The sequence below is a fragment of the Sturnira hondurensis genome, unplaced genomic scaffold, assembly GCF_014824575.4.
Source record: "Sturnira hondurensis isolate 20B ecotype Veracruz unplaced genomic scaffold, ASM1482457v3 Scaffold0009719, whole genome shotgun sequence".
Taxonomy (NCBI): domain Eukaryota; kingdom Metazoa; phylum Chordata; class Mammalia; order Chiroptera; family Phyllostomidae; genus Sturnira; species Sturnira hondurensis.
Window position 1 is genome coordinate 883,762 of NW_028082350.1, and position 19,208 is coordinate 902,969.

The window sequence follows — 19,208 nt, forward strand, 5'->3', positions numbered from 1 at the left end:
CAGAACATTTGCTTCACCCCCAAAAGAAACCCCATACCCATTAGTGGTCACTCCCATCCCTCACTCTCTCCACTCCTGGCAACCACCAATCTACTTTCTAGTTCTATAAATTTGCCTGTTTGGGACATTTCCTAAAAATGGAATCTTTTAGGACTGGCTTCTTTCACTTAGCATAACAGGAAAGTACTTTTTGTTTTAAAACCATCTCCTGTACCTGACATCTTCCCAGTCCAGGGCTCCAGGTTCTGTGTTGGATTCTCTCACCTTTGCCTCTGCTTCCCCATTAGGTGATCACATCCACTCCCATAACTTGGATGCCACATAACTACCAAGTCCATGGTCCTTACCCTGACCTTTTCCCTGAGTTCTAGACTCATAGCCTTCTTCACCTGGCTAATAACAGGCATCCCAAACTGATCACGTCCAAAACAGAATTCCATTTCATCCCAAGCCAAACCCAGTTCTCTTCTAGTTGACCTAACTTTAGAAAATGATACTACCCTCCTCCAGTTGGTTAAGTCAAAAACGTAATACACTGTGTAACTACATATTTGTGTGTAATCATGGGTTTTAGTTCTGTTTTGCTTACTCTTCTGTAAGCTCCATGAAGGCAGAGACAATGTCTGCTCAGTTCACCATTGCACACCCAGTCTTAACAAAGAATGAAAGAATGAATGCAAAGAAGAAGACATAATTCTTGTTCTCAAGTTGCCTACAATTTTTAGAGAAATCCAATGTCCATGTGTATTGTTAAAAACTACTTAAAAAGTACAAAATTAAGTATCAAAGTAAGTGGTAATGCTTTGGGAGTTTAGAGACTGGATAATTAGGGAAAAAACATGGAGACAGTGGGGACGGGTAAATTTTAGAAGGTAAAGACAAACATTAGTGTAAGAGCAAGCACAAGCCTGGAAGTGAAACTTGAATTATTCAGGAGATAGTAAGACCACTGCACCTTCAGAAACCATTTATGAAAACAAACTAGCCTTTCACTTTGGATAATTTGATTAGGGACCTAATGGGAGGTAGAATACACAGCAGTTCACTGCAGGAAGAAGTGCAATCCTAGAGCGAATGGAACAACTCTGCAGCAAACATACTTAGGGCATAGATGCCCTAAGGAATCAGATGTTTTATGTTCAGTGTTTTATTTGGGCATCAGCACAAACAAAATTATGTTAGATGGGAATATGAACTTTGCATAAAGACAATCAGAAAAATTTAAACGATCAATTTTGAAAATTATTTTGTTTGCAGTTGAAGAGCTCACTCATTATGCTTCAAAGAACCTTTGATCTACTAAATAAAAACAAGACCGGCATGGCTGTGGAGAACTAGTGATCCTTAGGATTGAGACTGGAGAGATACTCGGAACTAAAAGAAATCATCTAGGAGAAAACCAAAGGATGAAGGATTTTAATTGTCATAGAACATTTCCATGTTTTCTCATTGGTACCTTCTGAATTCTTTTTAATAACGTTTATTTCATAATTGGTCTCCGATGGCCTTAAGAATCCATCCCTTTCTTCTTATACATAACTCTAAGCTGTGAATTTCTCAGTGGAGCATGGACTATATTGTGGATTTGAATTTCTGTGATGCAAAACAAAATGAGACGCTTGGCCTCATTTTTACAGTGAGGTTTGAAGTTTGATGCTTTATCTGTTAGTACAGAATCAGCATGTGTCCAACTGGCTACTTTCACAGTTGAGATACATCCAAGAGGCTAAAGACTATCAATATTAAGAAGAAACCTCTAAACCATTATGAATTCTGAAGGATCAGTTTTCAGGCATATTTCTGGGTTTGCAGAGTATAAATATTATAGTGTCTTCACTTACTTAGCATGCAAATTCAGTACATCTTTTGACTCTGCACACGGATGATAATTATCTGAAAGGTTCTTCAGGCATGTTTTTATCTTCATGAAAGAAATAGTTGTTTCTTCTTCAGGTAACTGTTAGAGGTGAGATTATTTTGCCTCTTCATACATCAAATGAATTAAAGAGTCAATTTCATAAAAGGAGATATGCAGGGAATCAACAAAGTGAAGAACCAAGCTCTGAGTTTTAAAATCCAGAAAATGAGGTTAAAACCTGGACATTTAGTGATCAAATAAATACTTGAACTAAGCTTGCCGTCAGTTTAGCAGTCTAATTTGTGAGTTAGTTTCCAGTAGCCACGAATCCCTTCATTTATTTATTTATGTGTGTGCCTTGTTTTACTCATTAAGTTGTAAGACACAAACTGTGGCTCTTTAATAAAAACTTCTGGATACATTATCTCCCAAGAAAAGTGCACTAATGGAAAGCTGTAAGTCAGACACAAGCTCTGCTCCTTTCATAAAAAGGCTGTAGGCAAATGTCTCGATACAAGTGATGTCCCTGGAACAAGAAAAGGATAGTGCAGAATAATTTGTATATATTCTTACTGTTTGAGCAACTATTGCCTTTAAATTCTTTTTTCTCCCCGGAGTCACCACAGCAGCATGGGATTGCTAAAGTCATTTTTGAGATGCCTATAGAGAATGACAGTATTGACTCAGAGGGAAAAGGATTCTCTGGGTGAATCCCAACTCACAACTTTGGAGAACCAGTGTACTTACCTGGGTTGTTTTATGAAGTGTCTGGCCCTGAGCCAGAGTGACTGAATTATAACTCGAAACCTTGTTCTCTTAAATTCACAAAAATTATCAGTGAAAAGCTGAGTATTTTTAGACGTTTCTTTAAAACTTGTACTTCATAATATACCTCAAAGAAAATGACCAAAGTTGCTGTGTAAATTACGATTAAATATGTATGCAGTTCAATTAATAGTACTTGAGTGTTATATAAATTGAGTATCAATAAACCCAAAGTCTGAGTTGTCGTTTTTTCTTCCTTTTCTGTTTGGGAAAAAAAAAGCCAAAAACCCAAACCCAAACCCAAAAGAATAAAGTCGACTGTAGTGAAAACGTGTACATGGGCTTACACTCTTCAAAATTCTGGGTAAGAATAAAACCGAAGAGGACTCTCATTTTAGAACAGTTTCATTTCAAACATGCCTACTACTGAAAACAAAAACTCTACATAGGCCTGCGGGTCTAATGTTAGTGACTGCTCACCAGAAATCAAAAAATGCGCAAAACCACCAGTCAGAGGCAGTTTGGGGCCTTTAAGAGGTTACCGAGTTTGGGGCGGTACCTCAGTAACCTTTGGCGGCGGAGAGCTCTCCCAAAGCCTGTTGCGGGCGTCTGAAGGAGCGAGGGCACACCCACGGGTTTCAAGTACTTTAGAAAACCTTAGGGCCCTCCGGTTTCCCACACGTCGGTCTCCCCGCCTCCGGCGACGGGAGCTTTGGAGGCCGCCCCACCCCTGTGCCTCTCTTCCGCGGCTCCCCGGCGGGACAAGGTTCTGGCGGCCGCCCCTGGGGCGGGGCGGAGCGGAGGGGCTGGCCAGCGGTTGCCCCGCCGTCGGGACCCGCTCACGGGAGCCTGTCTTCTGCTCTTCCAGTTCACGCAGCGGCAGAGCTCCGGGACAAGGGAGGGGCCTCGCGAGTGGACTGTGCCGGGCGGTGGGCGGTGCACGTGCGGGCGGGGATCCCCGGCGCCGGGGGCGGGGCACCCGGAAGAGTGCGCGGGCTGCCGCGGGGAGCCCAGGCGGCCGCGAGGGGGCGGGGACGGCGCGGGGAGGTGGACGCACCGCCCGGGCCGAGGCGGCTGCGGTCACAGGTGGGCGGCGGCGGTGAGGGCTCGGTGGAGCCGAGCTGAGCCAGAGTCCTGGAGACTCCAGCCGTCACGCCGGGAGCGCTAGAGAGAGCCAGGCAACGCGTCTGCGCCTGTGGAGGAGCGGACCCTTTTCTCTCCGCGTTAGTTGCAGCTGCACCTCGGCCCGGGAGAGCAGGTAACTTCCCTTCCAAGGTCATTCTTCGGGCGGGGTGGCGCTCTAGGCCCGCCCACGTCCTCAAGATTGGTGGGGGCACGTCCTCAAGATTGGTGGGGGCGTGAGTGGCAAGCCGTGCGCGGGGCTGGGGAAACGGGGCTGGGCGGAGACCTCGAGCGCTACCCGGGCACCTGGTGACTTCCTCAGAGCCGCGTCGCCGGCCCCTGCAGCCGGGAGCTTTCGCCCTCCCCAGCGGACACATGCTGCGTCTCTGCCCGCAGCCCCGAGGGTGACTTTCCACCCGCGTCCAGGTTCGGGCGGGGACCGCTCAGCCCTCCTCAGTCCACACCGGCAGGGTCGCGTGGGCACCGGCGTCCGGGCTATGCCTGGTAGCGTGGTCGGCTGTCGCCATGGGAACAGCTTGTGCCCAGTAGCCTGTTCCTGGATAGGATAGGGAGGTGAAGGCGGCTCGGAGCCCCTAGAGCCCTAGTGCTCTCTCTCTCTCTCTGGCCAACNCCGCGTCCAGGTTCGGGCGGGGACCGCTCAGCCCTCCTCAGTCCACACCGGCAGGGTCGCGTGGGCACCGGCGTCCGGGCTATGCCTGGTAGCGTGGTCGGCTGTCGCCATGGGAACAGCTTGTGCCCAGTAGCCTGTTCCTGGATAGGATAGGGAGGTGAAGGCGGCTCGGAGCCCCTAGAGCCCTAGTGCTCTCTCTCTCCTCTGGCCAACCCGAGTCAGAAAAGCCTGATGAAAATAGGACCCCCTCCCCCTCTTCTTATTTTTGATTTCTCCGGCGTTGGCTGTTGATCTGAGAGAGGTGTGAATGTGTTTACAAGGTGTGACTTGTGTTCTTTCCTCTTTTACCTTCTGGGGGTTTCTTACGCCTCATGGTGACAGGTGAGAAATCATGACACAGAAGGGCAGTGTGAAGGCAATGAAGAAAAACAAAGCGGAAGAACCTGAATTGGAGCCCCTGTGCTGCTGCGAGTACATAGATCGAAATGGGGAAAAGAACCACGTGGCTGCTTGTTTGTGTGATTGCCAAGATCTGGATGAAGGGTGTGATAGGTAAGAGCAGAGTGTTTCTTGATGCTGACCATATTGGCCCTTTTGAGAACTGCCATGTATACTTTTAGCTTAGCCATCCGGGACACTAGAATTTGCTCTCGATTCTGTTTCCAAAGATCTAAAATTGAGAGTTGTCTTCTGTGTCAAGGGTAAGGATTTTATTAAGATGGATTACTCAGTCGTGCACAACTGACTGTTCAGCTCAGTTTACTAGCACCTTATTTTTCATTTAAAGGAAGAAGATGGAGAGAACAGGCAGATAAAGGGATAGAAGGCGAATTAAATGTATAAAAAAAATAAAATACAGCCCAGCAGAATCTGTAATTTTTAAATGAACATGGTACCAGAAAATTCCTATGTTCTCTGGGATCTCAGCATTTAGAGACGGTGGGTTTGGACTGTACTTGGCCACAAAGGGCCTTGAGGGTTGAAAGATCATTTTTCTGCTGTTGGAACTGATCTCACCCCTTGTTTCTGGGGAGGAAATCCAGCTAGAAGGAAGGTCCCTCTTCTGGACTGGCTATTTCCAACATGAGTGGCAACAATGTTTTGTCCGATGTCATTGTATCTGGCTTTTATTTTTACTATTAATCCAAGTGATGGGAATTACTATCCAGAAATATAATTTTTAACATCACTGCAACAATTTTGTATCAAACAATGATAACCTGGTTTTTATCCAGTTTTACTAATATATTTTAAGATTGTTGCCATATGGAAGATATAATGTGGGAAGAATAAGGATGTTGGAAACATGCTTTTGCTTTTCCCATTAATAACTATTCGGCAAAAAGTCATTGCAATGGTAAGTTGCTTACTTAGAGCTGCTTATTAATCTAGCATGAACAGCATTCTTGGGGACCACTGTAGTCTAGTACCAACCTTGACACTTGAATACCACATAACCCCTTTGTAATTATTACTTGACAGTGTCTGTTATCTTTTTTACAGATATCATTGAATATGGGTTCTTTGGACTTAGTCTAAAAATCGAGAGAAAATGGAGCACTTTGTGCTAATGAAATAAGTGATACTTCTTCCATAATCTCCATCACTCAAGACCGCAGCTCTTCCATTAACCTTCTAATTCTTCCTCCCTCCCAGCCCTTGAGACCTGGGCTGTCTTTGAGTTCTTGTATCTGCTGTCTCCACACATTTCTCTGGACATAGGCTTCCTGCATTTCTACTCTCCTGCTGCTCTGATGATTCCCATATAGTTATCTCCCACTGCCAAGTTCTAGCCCTTTTTTTATTGTCTAAAATCGGTGTGTTCATTCCTTAAACCATTCCTTTCCTTACTAGCGTTAAGTATGCAAAAAAGTCCACAATGCCGTGTTTCCTCCAAGCCCAGTCATTTGACTTATAGTAGTTTGACCTCTGTTCTTCCCCATACAGACCCCCTGTCCCTGCTGAACTGGTACATCCCTGGGCCCAGGACAGGTTTTGTGCCATACCCAAGTCTATCCGCTGGAACACCTCCCTCCCATCCTCTCCACATGTACAAATGCTAGCCAGCTGTCAAGGTCAAGTACAGATCCCAGCTTTTCCACAAAGACCCCTCCTCTAATGACCCATCCTTTGATCATTCTTTATAGTGTTTGAGAATAACAGTTCATTGAGTGATTTTGCTGCTTTGTCACTTACCTAATAATTCCCCCCCCCGCCCCCCGTTTGTTTCCTCAGACAGGGTACAAGACAAATACCCAATTTGCTTGAGTTTTAAAAGGATAAGTTCAACCATCAAAGTGAAAAGGGGGTCCTAATAATTCTTGATCCCATGTTGTCTTCATAACTGGATTGTGAATATTTTAAAGACTTTTATGTGTGTCTTTATACCCACCCAAGTACAAACAGTACTTGTAGGGAATGTGTGTATTGATATGAGGTTGGACCCCCAAAACCGGAGTTACCTTCTGGAGAGTGGGCCCCTTGTAGTACAGACTTCCTTGTAAGAGGCTGCATTGGTTCCAGTGAATTTTTTTTGAAGACTCTTTCAATGCCTTTGCCCACTTCATGATGGGTGATTACAAATACCTGCCCACATGGCACTGAGTGTTCAGTTTTTTACCAAAAATGGCATGACCCCCTTGGCCCATCCTCCTTATTCACCCAGTGTTGCCACAAGTGACTTTTTTTTGTTTCTTTGGATGCAAAAAGTCCTCAAAGGGAAACACTTTGCTGATGTGGAGGAGGTGAAACAAAAAAACGGCAGAAGCACTAAAAGACGTCAGAATCAATGAGTTCAAAAACTGTTTTAAGCAGTGGGGAAAAATGCCTCGATAAGTATATTGCATGAAATGGAGAGTACTTTGAAGGTGACTGAAGTTTAAACATGGAAGAATAAATACAGAGTTTTTTATAAATTCCATTTTAGGGGTTCCCTTCTCATACATATGTGTTTCATGGAGAAATAGTTTTAACTGTTAAATAGCTAAACATCTTCATATTTAGAAATGACACATGAATTTGAAAATAGCACGTTTAGTAGTCAGAAAGTAGATTACTTGGCCTTCGGCTTCTTTTTATCATTTATCTTGCTGTTTGGCTTACAGTGTTCAGTGGTTTGTAATTCACCAAACTCATGTGAGGTGTCTTCTCTTTCTGCTCGTCCCAAATAGATGGATTACGTGTAAGTCCGTGCAGCCGGAGACTTGTGAAAGGATCATGGATACAATCTCTGATCGCCTCCGAATTCCTTGGCTTAGAGGAGCCAAAAAAGTTAACATTAGCATCATTCCCCCTCTCATCCTCCTGCCTGTCTTGCTCCGAGTGGCTTCCTGGCATTTCCTCCTGGGGGTGGTGGTTTTGACCTCCCTCCCTGTGCTGGCCCTGTGGTACTACTACCTCACTCACAGAAGGAAAGAACAGACTCTGTTTTTCCTGAGCCTTGGGCTCTTCTCTCTGGGCTACATGTACTATGTATTCCTGCAGGAAGTGGTCCCCAAAGGGCGTGTGGGGCCCACTCAGCTGGCTCTTCTTACCTGCGGGTTATTTCTGATCCTCTTAGCTTTGTACAGAGCCAAGAAGAATCCAGGCTACCTCAGAAATCCAGCGGGCAGGGACAGATCTCTAGGCAGCAGCCAAATTGAGTGCCTGAATGGAAAAGGGCGGAAGACCAAAGGGTTCCCCGGCGCAGATGCGACGGGCATGCTCAACAATCGCACACTGAAGGATGATCAGAAGGACTCTGCCAGGTTGTTGGCTGGAAGCCCCACCAAGGTGAAGGATGACTGGTGCGCCAAGTGCCAGCTGGTACGACCAGCCCGGGCGTGGCATTGCCGGATATGTGGCATCTGTGTGAGAAGGCTGGATCATCATTGTGTCTGGTATGTGGGAAAAATTGGGAGGCTTGCAAAGTGAAAATGCACGTGAGACTCGCCATGTTTGATCTTCCTTTGTATCACCCTGAGCTCTCTCCTTCCCAGCCTTACGTCTTGTAGAGATATCTGTGGGCTGTTAGGGTGTTTCCACTTAGTCACCAGTTTTTTCCAAGTTTCACACATTTAGTTCTTTCACAGTCATTTCCTGAAGGTGATTTTTCGTTTTCCTTTTTTGCTATTCTCTTTTGAGCTGCCCTTCATTTATCTTCTCCTTTCTAAAAGAGAAGCATCTAGAGTTGAATAATTTTAAAAAACAGTAATTTATCAAAATCAGTATAGGCATATTTTCTTTACAACACAAAGTTTAAGCAAGTATTTCCCTATTTTTAGGTGACCCTTTTGTCCTCACCATACATCCTTAATAGTTTTGATACTACTGATGATTTCTGGTTCACATTGTTGAGGTAAGGCCCTGCCAGATAGCTCCCTATTTGGTTGTTGGTAGAGAAATGGGCCTTTTGGGTACATACCTGCTGGCCATTGACAAATGAGGACATAGTAAGGCCTATACTATACAAAGTGCAACTGTTAATGTTGCATCTTTATTGAGTAAATTTTTAAAAGTTTTTTTTTAATTTACTGATTGATTTTAAGTGGGGGAGAGGAGAGAGAGAAACATTGATTGTTGTTCCACTTATTTATGCAGTCATTCATTGATTCTTGCATGTGCCCTGACCAGGGATCAAACCTGCAATGTTGGTGCATCAGGACGATGCTCCATCCAACTGACCTACCCGGCTAGGGTTACTGCGTAAATCTTAAAGGGGGTGGAATTAATTCATGTTTGCAATTTTATTGCTGTTAAAGCAGTCAAGGTCAGTGAGTTACGCATTTTATGACTAGGATTCTGGTTATATAGCATACCTCCCTCTCAGAAGGGGATCTCGGGTGTGTGAGGTGCACAGGGGCCAGGTGGGCGTTGGGGTGGACCTCAGGTACAGGCAGGCACAGCTCTTTTCTGGGGCGTTGTCTTTAGGAGTAAATAGCTTTTTCATTTTTAGATTTTCAACTTCTGTCATTTATTTCTCTCTGAGTGAGTGTGTGGCCCATTTACAAGTGCTGGTGTGAGAAGTCCTGATAGTCTCGCCCAAAAGATCTCTGCCTCCTGTGGCATCCCGGTGTCTCTGTACACCCTGTCCTACAAATGGCCGCGACACGAACTCTTCTTACCTGACAAGTAGTCTGCACATCATCGCGTTGTTCTCTATCCCACACTGTTTCTCCCCCACTTAAAATCTCCTGGGGGCTTTTTATGAATAAGTATTTAACATATTTTCTGATGCTGGGTAACACTTCAGATTTAGCATTTTTAAGTTTTCATAACTCTGTCATCACCTTATTTCTATAAATGATAATATTAATTCTCTGCATAGTTGGGTAATAGACTTCATTTATTAATATTTAGAAAGATTTGTTCACCTGGTTCTTTACTTAGTCCTGTCCTTAGACTGATGATATGATTTCACTTTGTAAAGAGCAAAGACAGGAAGACTACATTTCTCAGTGGACAAGACTTTAATGCCCTCAAATTGAAAAATAAGAGAACTTTTTAATAACTGATACTTACACCATTCCTGTTTTAAAAGCTTTGTTTATCTGAGTCATGTAGAAAACTTTCTAAAACGTGTTTCCTTTTTTATCCCCCTATGCTGTTTTGAGGATAAATAGCTGCGTCGGAGAATCAAATCATCAAGCATTTATTCTTGCGCTTTCCGTGTTCTTGCTCACCTCCGTGTACGGGATCACCCTGACGTTGGACACCATTTGTAGGGATAGAAGTGTCTTCACAGCTCTCTTCTATTGTCCTGGAGTTTATGCAAATCACAGGTGAGGCACAAAGTTGCTGTTACTGGAAGGGGCAATGATTTGCTGCCAGGTTAGGAACTCTCAACCAAACATAGGACAGGTTATAGGGCTTTTGGGTGGCCCTGAAATTGCCAACAACATTGTGCAGTGGATAGGTGCCTTTTTCTATGGTGATGTCAAAAGGATCCTAGCCCTTAAAAATGAGGAAGTCTTGCTGTATAAGCAGGATCACCGGCTTCATCAGGGACTTCAGGGGTCAGGTGACCACTCACATGTCCACGCAAGTGGCAGTGAAACTTAAAACTAACTAACAGTCCATTTTGTCATAAATATCAGCAACCTCCTCACTTTATTGCTGTTTTCTGGGGCTTTTTAGCCCAGTCTTAATTTGCGAAGTGCTTACAATTTCTATAATCTTTCTTTTCTATTTGGCCTCTATTTGTTTTCCCTGTTCTACTTTTTTTAATTACCACTCATGATTACTGTAGTTATCTAGGTCAAAATTTCCTTCCGCATTGTTCTTTCGGGCACGTTTCTGTATTGTGAAGATTTGCACACTTCGGGCGAAGCTAACACTTTTCAGCTTTGGCCTGAGCCACTCCTTCCGCTGAAAGCCGCAGGCGCCCCCTGCCTATGATCTCGGTTCCCTTCACCACTTTTCTCTGACGTGGATGCTCCCTGCTGTCTGTGGTCTGAAGCCGAGGCAGTTCTGCTCCATGGCGGAAACAGAGAAATGTTTCTCTGCCCCCCTCCTTCTGTCATTTGTTTCTCCGGTTGTTTTCAGAACAATCCCTGCTTTATCTCCATAGTGTCCCTGTGCAGGTATTTGTTTTCATTAGTCTGTGGACAGACCTCCCCCATTGCCATGTACATCTAGACATTTACAGGCATCATTAGAATAGACTGGCCCTCCTCCTTGGACGTGAGTTCCTTTCCCCCCGTGTTGTGAGTTTCATTAGGTTGTGAAATTCTTCAGCAACACTGAAATTCTTCCCTAACCACTATTCTTAGTGTGTGCAGACAAATGTCCTAGAGCAGAGCATGTCTGTATGTTACAAAGCCTGGGTTTTGTAGACTTTCTGTGGGCCACTTAAATAAAATAGTCCTGCTATCGGTTCTCACTGCTCTGTATGGGTGATTTCCTATCACCTCGTCTTTACGGTGATTTAACCACCTCTGAGGCCCTTTCGGCTTAAGAAATGAAGGTTCTGAATGAATTTATTTCCACCTAACTCATTTGCAAATGTTTGAGTGAAAATGATCAGCTGGCAGCCATTGATTGGTCCCCTTTCCTCCCAGTCCTTTAATGAGCTGCAGGGAGCTTCCGTGTCCTGTGTGGTGGTTTGGCTTCAGGAAGTAGAACTTGAAATGTGATGGGGCTCCCACACATCTCACATGCAAAGGGCCTCTGGGGTTGGGAGTTGTCTCTGTATTTGTGCTCATCAGCACTGGACTGAGAAAAAATGGAAATTAAGAACTTCCCACCCACAGCTTCCTTGAGGATGTTTACAGCCAACTCATGGAGCCTTCATTTTCTCCTGAGTTAAGAGAACAAATGAGGAATTATTCATTCAGCAAACAGACTTTGAACCCTATTAGGTCAGGCACTGTGTTGGTTGTGTAGGGGATACAAAATTCAGGAAATAGTTCTTGTTGTTCTAGTAAAGTATACTAGAAAAAGAGGCACTAATAATTAAAATAGAACATGGTAGTAGTCATCATTTAAGCAGGTTGTTGGTGTTTTGAGGACAGAAAAGCATCTTCCAGTGGCATGATTGGGGAAGGCACTGAAGTCCTTGGGAGTAAGTGCTGCATGTGTAAGCTGTTAGGACAGGGACAGGCTTCTGAATGTGCAAACACCCGTGGCCCTGACCTGCCCCTCCCCCTCCCCAGCTCAGCACTGTCCTTCACCTGCGTGTGGTACTCTGTGATCGTCACAGCGGGCATGGCCTACATCTTCCTGATCCAGCTGATAAACATCAGTTACAACGTGACTGAGAGGGAAGTGCAGCAGGCCCTTCGACAGAAGACGGGGCGCCGGCTCCTGTGTGGGCTCATTGTGGACACAGGCCAGTACAATCGGGGCTTCCTGCGGAACTGGCACCAGTTCTCCACCCTGGGCGCTCGCCCCTCCCACAGCCCTGCCGAGGACATCGTCTGAAGTGCCTTCTGGGCGGCTCCCTCTGTGTCCTTCCATCGTGCACTTCACTGTCCACGCAGGGTGTTCGTTTTTATCCCTAGTCTCTTAAAGGCATTATAGGGCCACGCTCAGGTTGAGAGACTGGACTGGAGAAATGAATTTTTCTGACTTCACAACTTAAGAGATTTTTGTTGAAGCAGTACAAGTAGAGCCATTCCTTTCCAGCCGCCGTGTTAAACGCTCAATCACAAGAAGTTGAAATGGATGTGGATTGCTAATGCACAAACTACTGAAGCAATTCCCATCTCTTACTATAGGAGGAAGAGTTTCGGATTAGGATAGTTTCTAGTCCCTCTTAATTCCTAATAGCCATGTGACCCTTAATCGAGTCACTTTCCCGAGTCTCAGGTTCATCTCTTGCGTGGGGTGCCGGTGCCCGCCCTGGGGCCTCACAGAGCAGTCACGAGGGGCATGGGAGGGATGAGGTGTGTGGAAAGCACTGAAAAATAGTAAAAGCACCACGGAGGTATGAAGCATTATTAGGAAAATCTCAAGACTGAAAAAAAAATCATTTGTAGGTCAGAATATTGAAGCTAGTGTTATTAGAGTAATCTCTTTTCATCATTTCAGAGTGAAAGAAATATCCACGAATACCATGTTGTACAGTTACGGGAATTTCTCTTTTGGAAGTATTGGACATTCACTACTCAAACAGGGTAGGAGATGACCAGATGGATTCACACTGTCGCCCAATCTTGAAAGCAGAGTGGATGCTGGTTGCAATTATCGCTGGTATAATGTACAGTGGTCATGAGTTTAGGTGATGAGTTTTTATGTTTTCTTCTTAGGTGGTGTTGTTGAGATTTACTCTGAATAACTCCAGTAGGCATTACTGTTTTTGCCTCTTTCCGTGCCTCACCTGGTAAGGTGGCAGCCACACTCGTGACGATGGCTGGAAGAGGAAAACAGACACCCCTACAGGGAACGCTACTCTTTCCTGGGTGGGGGGTGGCTGGTTAGTATCAAGGGCTTGATTTTTTTGGTTCATGTAAGTTGATTCAAACATTGTCAGCTATAGTACTAAGTTGCAATAATCCATGTCTAGTATTCACGTTATTCTGGCATGGACTCTGTTTGAGGGGTTGACTGACATCTTCCCTCTTACTTTGCACATTACTTTTCACTCACCTTCCCTTGGATCTCACCAGGAGAGAAAAAACAGGGTAATATGTGTGGTTTTCAGGAGTTAATGGATTGCTGCTCTTCCCTAGTTCTTCCTAAAATACCAAGTTGTTTCTTTAATCATATCTCAAAATTGAAAATTTATAAATAATTAAATATTTACATATAATGGATATATTCTGCCATAGAATTCAGATAAGGCAATTTCAGATGGGGAAGAAAACCCTCTTGGTTTTGTAAGTGTATCCTTTTAATTGAATTTATTGGGGTTACACTGGTAAATAAAAATTATATGTTTCAGGTATATAGTTCTGTAACACATCATCTGTATGTTGTATTGTGTGTTCACCATGCCAAGTCTTTTTCTTTTTTCAATCCCTACAGCAATTCATGGTCCTTAAATTTGCCTTGGCTTGTAGCTTAACACAGAGACAACACCGCCAGGTTTCCATCTCTCTGTGCGTGCTGCTGCAGTGAGAGGTTTAGACACGTCGAGAGGGAGTAGTGCTACTTCCTGCCGCACCACCCTGTGCAGCTCGCACTGAGCCCAGCCGGGAACGGCAGCTGTCCTTAAGACGGCTTGTCGCCGCTCTCCCCAGCCATGGTTTAACACATGATAGGCTCTGTGTGCCCCTGGGATGAGCCAAACAGCAAGTCTGGGGGTGTTAGCCGAGGCTGTGGTTTCTCCGCTGAGGCATTCTCCCTGGCCCAGAGTCACGCATTCATTTGGAATTAACATTGGATCTGATATAACTAACTCCCTTCTGCGTAGGTTTGCGAGAAGAGAGACAGTAATAATGTCAAGGACAACATGTGGCCAGAAATCTCTAGCTGTAGTCTCTTGAATACCAGACATGTACCAACTCTGTCTGACAACTGATAATAACATTCACAGAAATGTCAGTATAGTCAGTAATTTTAGCCTCTTGTCAAATCTTTAAAAACAATCAAAATATGACATGATGAAGATGAATCCCACCAGAAAGACCAGTCATTTGAGAGAATGGGAATGTGGTCATCTTTAAAGCCACATGATAGCGTCACCTGGATCGGGTGGCTCAGTGTCCCTCTCTTGGTTAAGGACTCCTCATACATTATTCTGGCTTCCTAGAATTCAGAGGCTTATTTTTAGTTCCTTGAGAACGTCACGATTGGCAGTTTACAGGACAAAGCCCAAACCTGTGAAAATCTCGGTGGTTTTGTTGCGGGTAAAGGTGTACTGAAATATTTGCACCAAACAGAGAGCAAACTAGCAGCTCCCCATGAGAAGTGCTCTGTAGGCTCTGGGACACCCTTAGCCTACACTCCTAGACTTTTCGAGCTTTTTATGCACTGAAACCATCAGAGGGACCATGTCCTCTAAAGGACAAAGCCTCTGTGAGCGAGTGAGCCCCAGAGGAACATTTGGTGGTGGCCATGGGGAACTGCCCTGCAGACTCCACGCTGGCGTCCCAGGTCCCTAAGAAAGAGCATGCTGCCCACATAGTTCCAGATAAGTGGGTCCCCTTCTCTCCCCCCATAGACTTGGCCTCTGTTTCTAAACATACTGGATGTGGAGTTTAGTAAATGATCAACTGTATTCTAATCAGCATTGCTGTCTTGCCGGGTGTGCTATTTCTGGGAAAGAGAAATGGGTCTGTTTGCAAGATGCAGTGGAGAAATAGTTAAGGATCAGAACATGAAGGGAGAAAATCCTTCAATGTTTAAAATGTTTCTTTTGACACCGAGTATTCTGTGGTTAGAGCTGGGCCCACCTGACCTGAACTGATCATAACAACGGCGGCTCTTTGCTGGGTTTCTCTGATACTGCTCAAGTCGAGCTGTAAGTGTGTTTCAGGGACACTGCTGCTGTGTCACCTCAGCCACCTGTGTGTCTGTGAGTAGGACACTGTGAATCTGTGCTATCTAAGCAGCGTTTTCCTTTGGTGAATGAAGCGATTGTTGTCTTCCACTGTACCATCTGCCTAGCAGAAAGACTGCTACAGACTTTCTCTCATGCAGTAGTCCTTGGGACTTTGAATATTTTTAGCAAGAGAAAATTTTCCATACTAGAATCTTCCACTGCCAGAAAACACAGGTTCTTTGTAATACTTGCAATCTGCTCAATAGACCAAATTTCCATTGGGTAGGACATTAGATTTTTATTATGAAACTCAACTAACGTAAGCAAAAATATGACATAGAAGCAGCTTTAACAAGAATGTTTAAAAATTAATCTTTTGGTCCTGGCTGGTGTGGCTCAGTGGATTGAGTGCCAAACTGTGAACCAGAGGTTTGTTGGTTCGAGTCTCAGTCAGGGCACATGTCTGTGTTGTGGCCAGGTCCCAGTATGAGGTGCGCTAGAGGCAACCACACATTGATATTTCTCTCCTTCTGTTTCTCCCTCCCGTCTCCTCTAAACATAAATAAGTAAAATCTTTAAAAAACTAAAAATTAATGTTTTGTCAGACTTAAGGGTCTCTTTAAACTAGGTAAGCAGGTTTATATGATTTGACTTTGTTTTACCCATATTTTGGTCCCCTGAATTTTAAAAGAGAATTTCCTCACATACACAGTGGATGAGAGAAACTTTTGCTCGAGGCACCTGTTTGGAATCTGGTTTTCTCAGCAGCAGCTTGACAGGTGCACCGTTTTGTATTAAACATTGCAAAGGTGATGCAGAGGGAGAATGAGAGCTGGGCTTAACTTAGTGCTGAATCAAATCAAATGTCATTGTACATATTTGCTGTGACTAATATAAACTTGCCGAATCAGCTAAATTTGATCCTGTTGCTAATGGCCGGTTCTCCCTACCCCAGTTGGCACTAAGTGTTTCACTGTAGTATTAGCCGCCGGCCACAGACTGAATGCTCAATGAAGACAGAGTTCCTGGAGGTTGTGGCTATTTCCAGCTTGGGCTTGTGACTTATTACTGCTCTCAGCCTCTGTATGGCACCTTCCCCTTCCAGAAAATTCATCTTTAAAGGCACAGCTTTAAAACCAGATCTATTCTAGTTATTGATGCAACTAAAATCCTGCATTTTTTTCAGATGGCGTCACTGACAAGATGCCATGTTAGGAACTTGCAAGAAGCTCGAGTTCGGTCCTGTGGTCTGGGTGACTGGATGGTTGAAGTTCTTAGGCTTTTGAGCCTTTTTCATTTGATTAGGTTTCTGGGCTTGATATTATCAACTAATGGAAACCCAGGAACGTTTATCTAACACTGAATTTAACATTTAATGTAACTGGCCCAGCAACATTGCAGGGGATTTCTGAAGCCAACTGCAAAAGCTTAGGCTAAACATTTTGCACTGTTTTTATACTTGTATTCATAACGTCTTATCACCTCAGACTCAGACACAAGGCCTTTCAAATGGAAATTTTAAAAAATTACTGCCATTTATGTAAAACAATGTACTGTGACCAAGTTATTTAAATGGAAAATAAAGTGCTTTCTTCAACGAAACTAGTTGGTGTTTCTTGGTGTGTCTCCTGAACACCTTTGCTTTCAGAAAAGCCTGCGTTGTAGCTGAGCCCGCTCTCTGGCCCCTGGAGGTCCCCAGCCTGTGCACCTAAAACTCACTTTCCTAGTGATGACTTTTCCAGTTTTGCAGGCCAGATACTGCTTATTGGGCATTTTGTTAGCAGTGACATTTCAAATCATATCTTTAAGATAACCCAGCAAGGAAGAGGTCACTTACTTTTTTCCTTATGTCTCTTTAGAAGGTTCTGCAAGTAGGTAAAAAGTTCTCACTGGCTCAGTCAGTATGGGCTGCTTAAAGACTCAATTTCTAAATGATGCTTGAGGTGAATTAAGAGAAAACTTAAGGTTTATGAGTCTTGGTACTAGAATAAAATCGGTATTTGAGTTCTGGGTGCTAATATCAGCCAATATTCCGTAACTGTACTACATACAATTAAGTATAAACGGTGGGTTAGATGGAAAGATTAAAGAGTTACTTTTAGTCCCATTTTCTTCAGTGGCTGTTAGTCTTAAAAAGAGTTCTTAGATGACAACTGTATAATCATATTAAAGGAAAAGGTATGGGGAGGGGATATTGCAGAGGAAAATAGAGTTCAAAGTAGGGTGTTTTGTCACATCTGAGTGAATCACACATCACATCTTCCCCAGAAAAAAGGACAGACGTCATCTTGCCAGTGGTATAGCTAGATACCCCTTCTAGGAAGTAAGAGACAAGAACAGAATTTATTGAACACAGAATTTATCAACTCATGTTTTCAATTTACTAAATAATAGTGGCCTCAGGGCTGCAAGGGACTTTCTCATTTTACTGTGTGCATTTACCTACTATTTGAAATTGTTGGGATAAATGTGTTTTGCAATGAATTTTTTTTCTAGCAGATGATTCGGTTCACAGAAGGGATTGTTCTTACAGTCTTTAGCATCTTAAAGATTAAAACATTCTTTGAATTCAAGATAAATATCTTGGCAGGCAGATCAAGCTGAGCTGAGGTCTAGAAGCCAGATTATTATTTGGAAGTTGCAATTGGGGGCATGAACAGACAGTTTAACAAGTTGCTGGCCCTCTCTTGCTGCTTATTAGGTACATAGAAAAGCAGTTTTTTGGTGCCCCAATTTCTCTGAAATTAGGAGACACTGTTACCCTTGCAGCAGCCGCATAGAGTGCCTTTTGATATGCAGTTTTCCATCGGGGTAGGCAAAAAGGATGGAGTCTGGCAGAATGCCTGTTGCTGATCTGAAGATATTAGGTGCCTGACCGTGTATGACTCCTTTTCTATGTACTCACTACTTTTAATTTCTATTAATTAAAATTACATTTGTCAACAACACACGTTAAACTATAAGGACACATTTTCTCCCACAAGCTCAGGCAAGCAAACACTTGTCCTTTGTAAAGTTTATGATGCTAAAAATATATACGATGCATTTGAACAGTGGAATAGGAACAGTTCCTTTGGACGATCCTGCTGTGATAAATGCTGTAGTGAACTGATTAGCAGCCCAAGAGGAATAAGGGAAGGAAATGCAAATTCAAAAATAATCCCTGTGGTCCAAGAGTATCTGATAGAACATAAGCAGCTAGATGCGTGTGTATGTGTGTGGGTGGGAGTGGTGTGGATGTACTATGGACCGATGGACACGCCTGTCCTCGGTGTGCAGGCTGGTGCTCCCCACACCAAGGACCCCGACACGAGTGCTGCGTGTGTGCCAGCACGGCCCGGAGTCACCGCGGGTCCGGCACCTGGAAGTCGGGCAGAATTTCGGCTACCTTCTTTCGGAGTTGCTGTCGCCTTTCTTCTCTCTCTCTTTCTTCTTTCATGAATTGTACAAACTTCTTCCATGTCTGAAGTGTGATCCAGAGAATCCTCCTTTAAGAGTAAAAGGACAAACTGTGAAATACTAAGGGAAAGTTGACTGACTTTCCACATTAAAAACCTTATAATAATAATAATCCTTATGTATATAAAACATATAAAAAAAGGTATGGAAATCACCACTGGAATTCGGACTGAGAAATGCTGTAAAGGCAATAAAACTAAGGGACTGAATAGTAATGGAAGAAGACCCAATACAAAACAAGACAAGCAGCCTTGACTGGTGTGGTTCAGTGGATTGAGCACCGGCCTGCGAACCAAAGGGTTGCTGGTTCAGTTCCCAGTCAGGGCACATGCCGAGGTTGCTGGCCAAGTCAGGTCCCCAGTAGGGGGTGCCATGAGAGGCAACCACACATGAATGTTTCTCTCTCTTTCTCCCTCCCTTCCCCTCTGTCTAAAATAAATAAATAAAAATTTAAAAAAAAAGAAAAGCAC

General features: G+C 44.0%; 3 protein-coding genes and 1 non-coding gene across 12 annotated transcripts in view; 2 read left to right on the forward strand and 2 right to left on the reverse strand.

The window, feature by feature from the left end:
• Window positions 1-2,867, forward strand: part of GRAMD1C (GRAM domain containing 1C) — a 102,082-nt gene extending 99,215 nt beyond the window's left edge. For all 3 annotated transcript variants that reach the window (XM_037057397.1, XM_037057398.1, XM_037057399.1), the window contains one exon: window positions 1,258-2,867. In XM_037057397.1, coding sequence (XP_036913292.1) covers window positions 1,258-1,338 — 81 coding nt within the window. In that variant the 3' untranslated portion in view covers window positions 1,339-2,867. The remainder of the gene's footprint in view (window positions 1-1,257) is intronic.
• Window positions 2,868-3,639: 772 nt separating this feature from the next.
• ZDHHC23 (zDHHC palmitoyltransferase 23) lies at window positions 3,640-16,876 on the forward strand. Of its 6 annotated transcripts, XM_037057406.1 has the most exons (6): window positions 3,640-3,881; window positions 4,733-4,928; window positions 7,547-8,254; window positions 9,968-10,135; window positions 12,008-12,183; window positions 16,466-16,876. In XM_037057406.1, the coding sequence occupies exons 2-6, from the start codon at window positions 4,768-4,770 to the stop codon at window positions 16,492-16,494; spliced, it is 1,242 nt and encodes a 413-aa protein (XP_036913301.1). In that variant the 5' UTR covers window positions 3,640-3,881; window positions 4,733-4,767; the 3' UTR covers window positions 16,495-16,876. The 6 variants fall into 6 exon arrangements, with proteins under 6 accessions (XP_036913301.1, XP_036913297.1, XP_036913300.1 ...); XM_037057402.1 differs by having other exon boundaries at window positions 12,008-16,876; XM_037057405.1 differs by having other exon boundaries at window positions 9,977-10,135; window positions 12,008-16,876.
• On the reverse strand, window positions 6,598-6,687 carry LOC118994894 (small nucleolar RNA SNORA27). Its single transcript, XR_005068158.1, has one exon. It is a non-coding gene; the product is annotated as a small nucleolar RNA SNORA27 (small nucleolar RNA).
• The window catches only part of CCDC191 (coiled-coil domain containing 191), a 76,394-nt gene continuing 73,207 nt past the window's right edge, over window positions 16,022-19,208 (reverse strand). For both annotated transcript variants that reach the window (XM_037057400.1, XM_037057401.1), the window contains one exon: window positions 16,022-18,767. In XM_037057400.1, the coding sequence (XP_036913295.1) occupies window positions 18,623-18,767 (145 nt within the window). In that variant the 3' untranslated portion in view covers window positions 16,022-18,622. The remainder of the gene's footprint in view (window positions 18,768-19,208) is intronic.

What these genes read in the sequence shown, in the direction of transcription:
- ZDHHC23 (XM_037057402.1), top strand. Translation starts at nt 4,768, where the DNA reads ATGACACAGAAGGGCAGTGTGAAGGCAATGAAGAAAAACAAAGCGGAA. An exon ending in CTGGATGAAGGGTGTGATAG is followed by an intron (nt 4,929 to 7,546) that starts GTAAGAGCAGAG and finishes CGTCCCAAATAG; the next exon opens with ATGGATTACGTGTAAGTCCG. An exon ending in GGAGTTTATGCAAATCACAG is followed by an intron (nt 10,136 to 12,007) that starts GTGAGGCACAAA and finishes CCCCCTCCCCAG; the next exon opens with CTCAGCACTGTCCTTCACCT.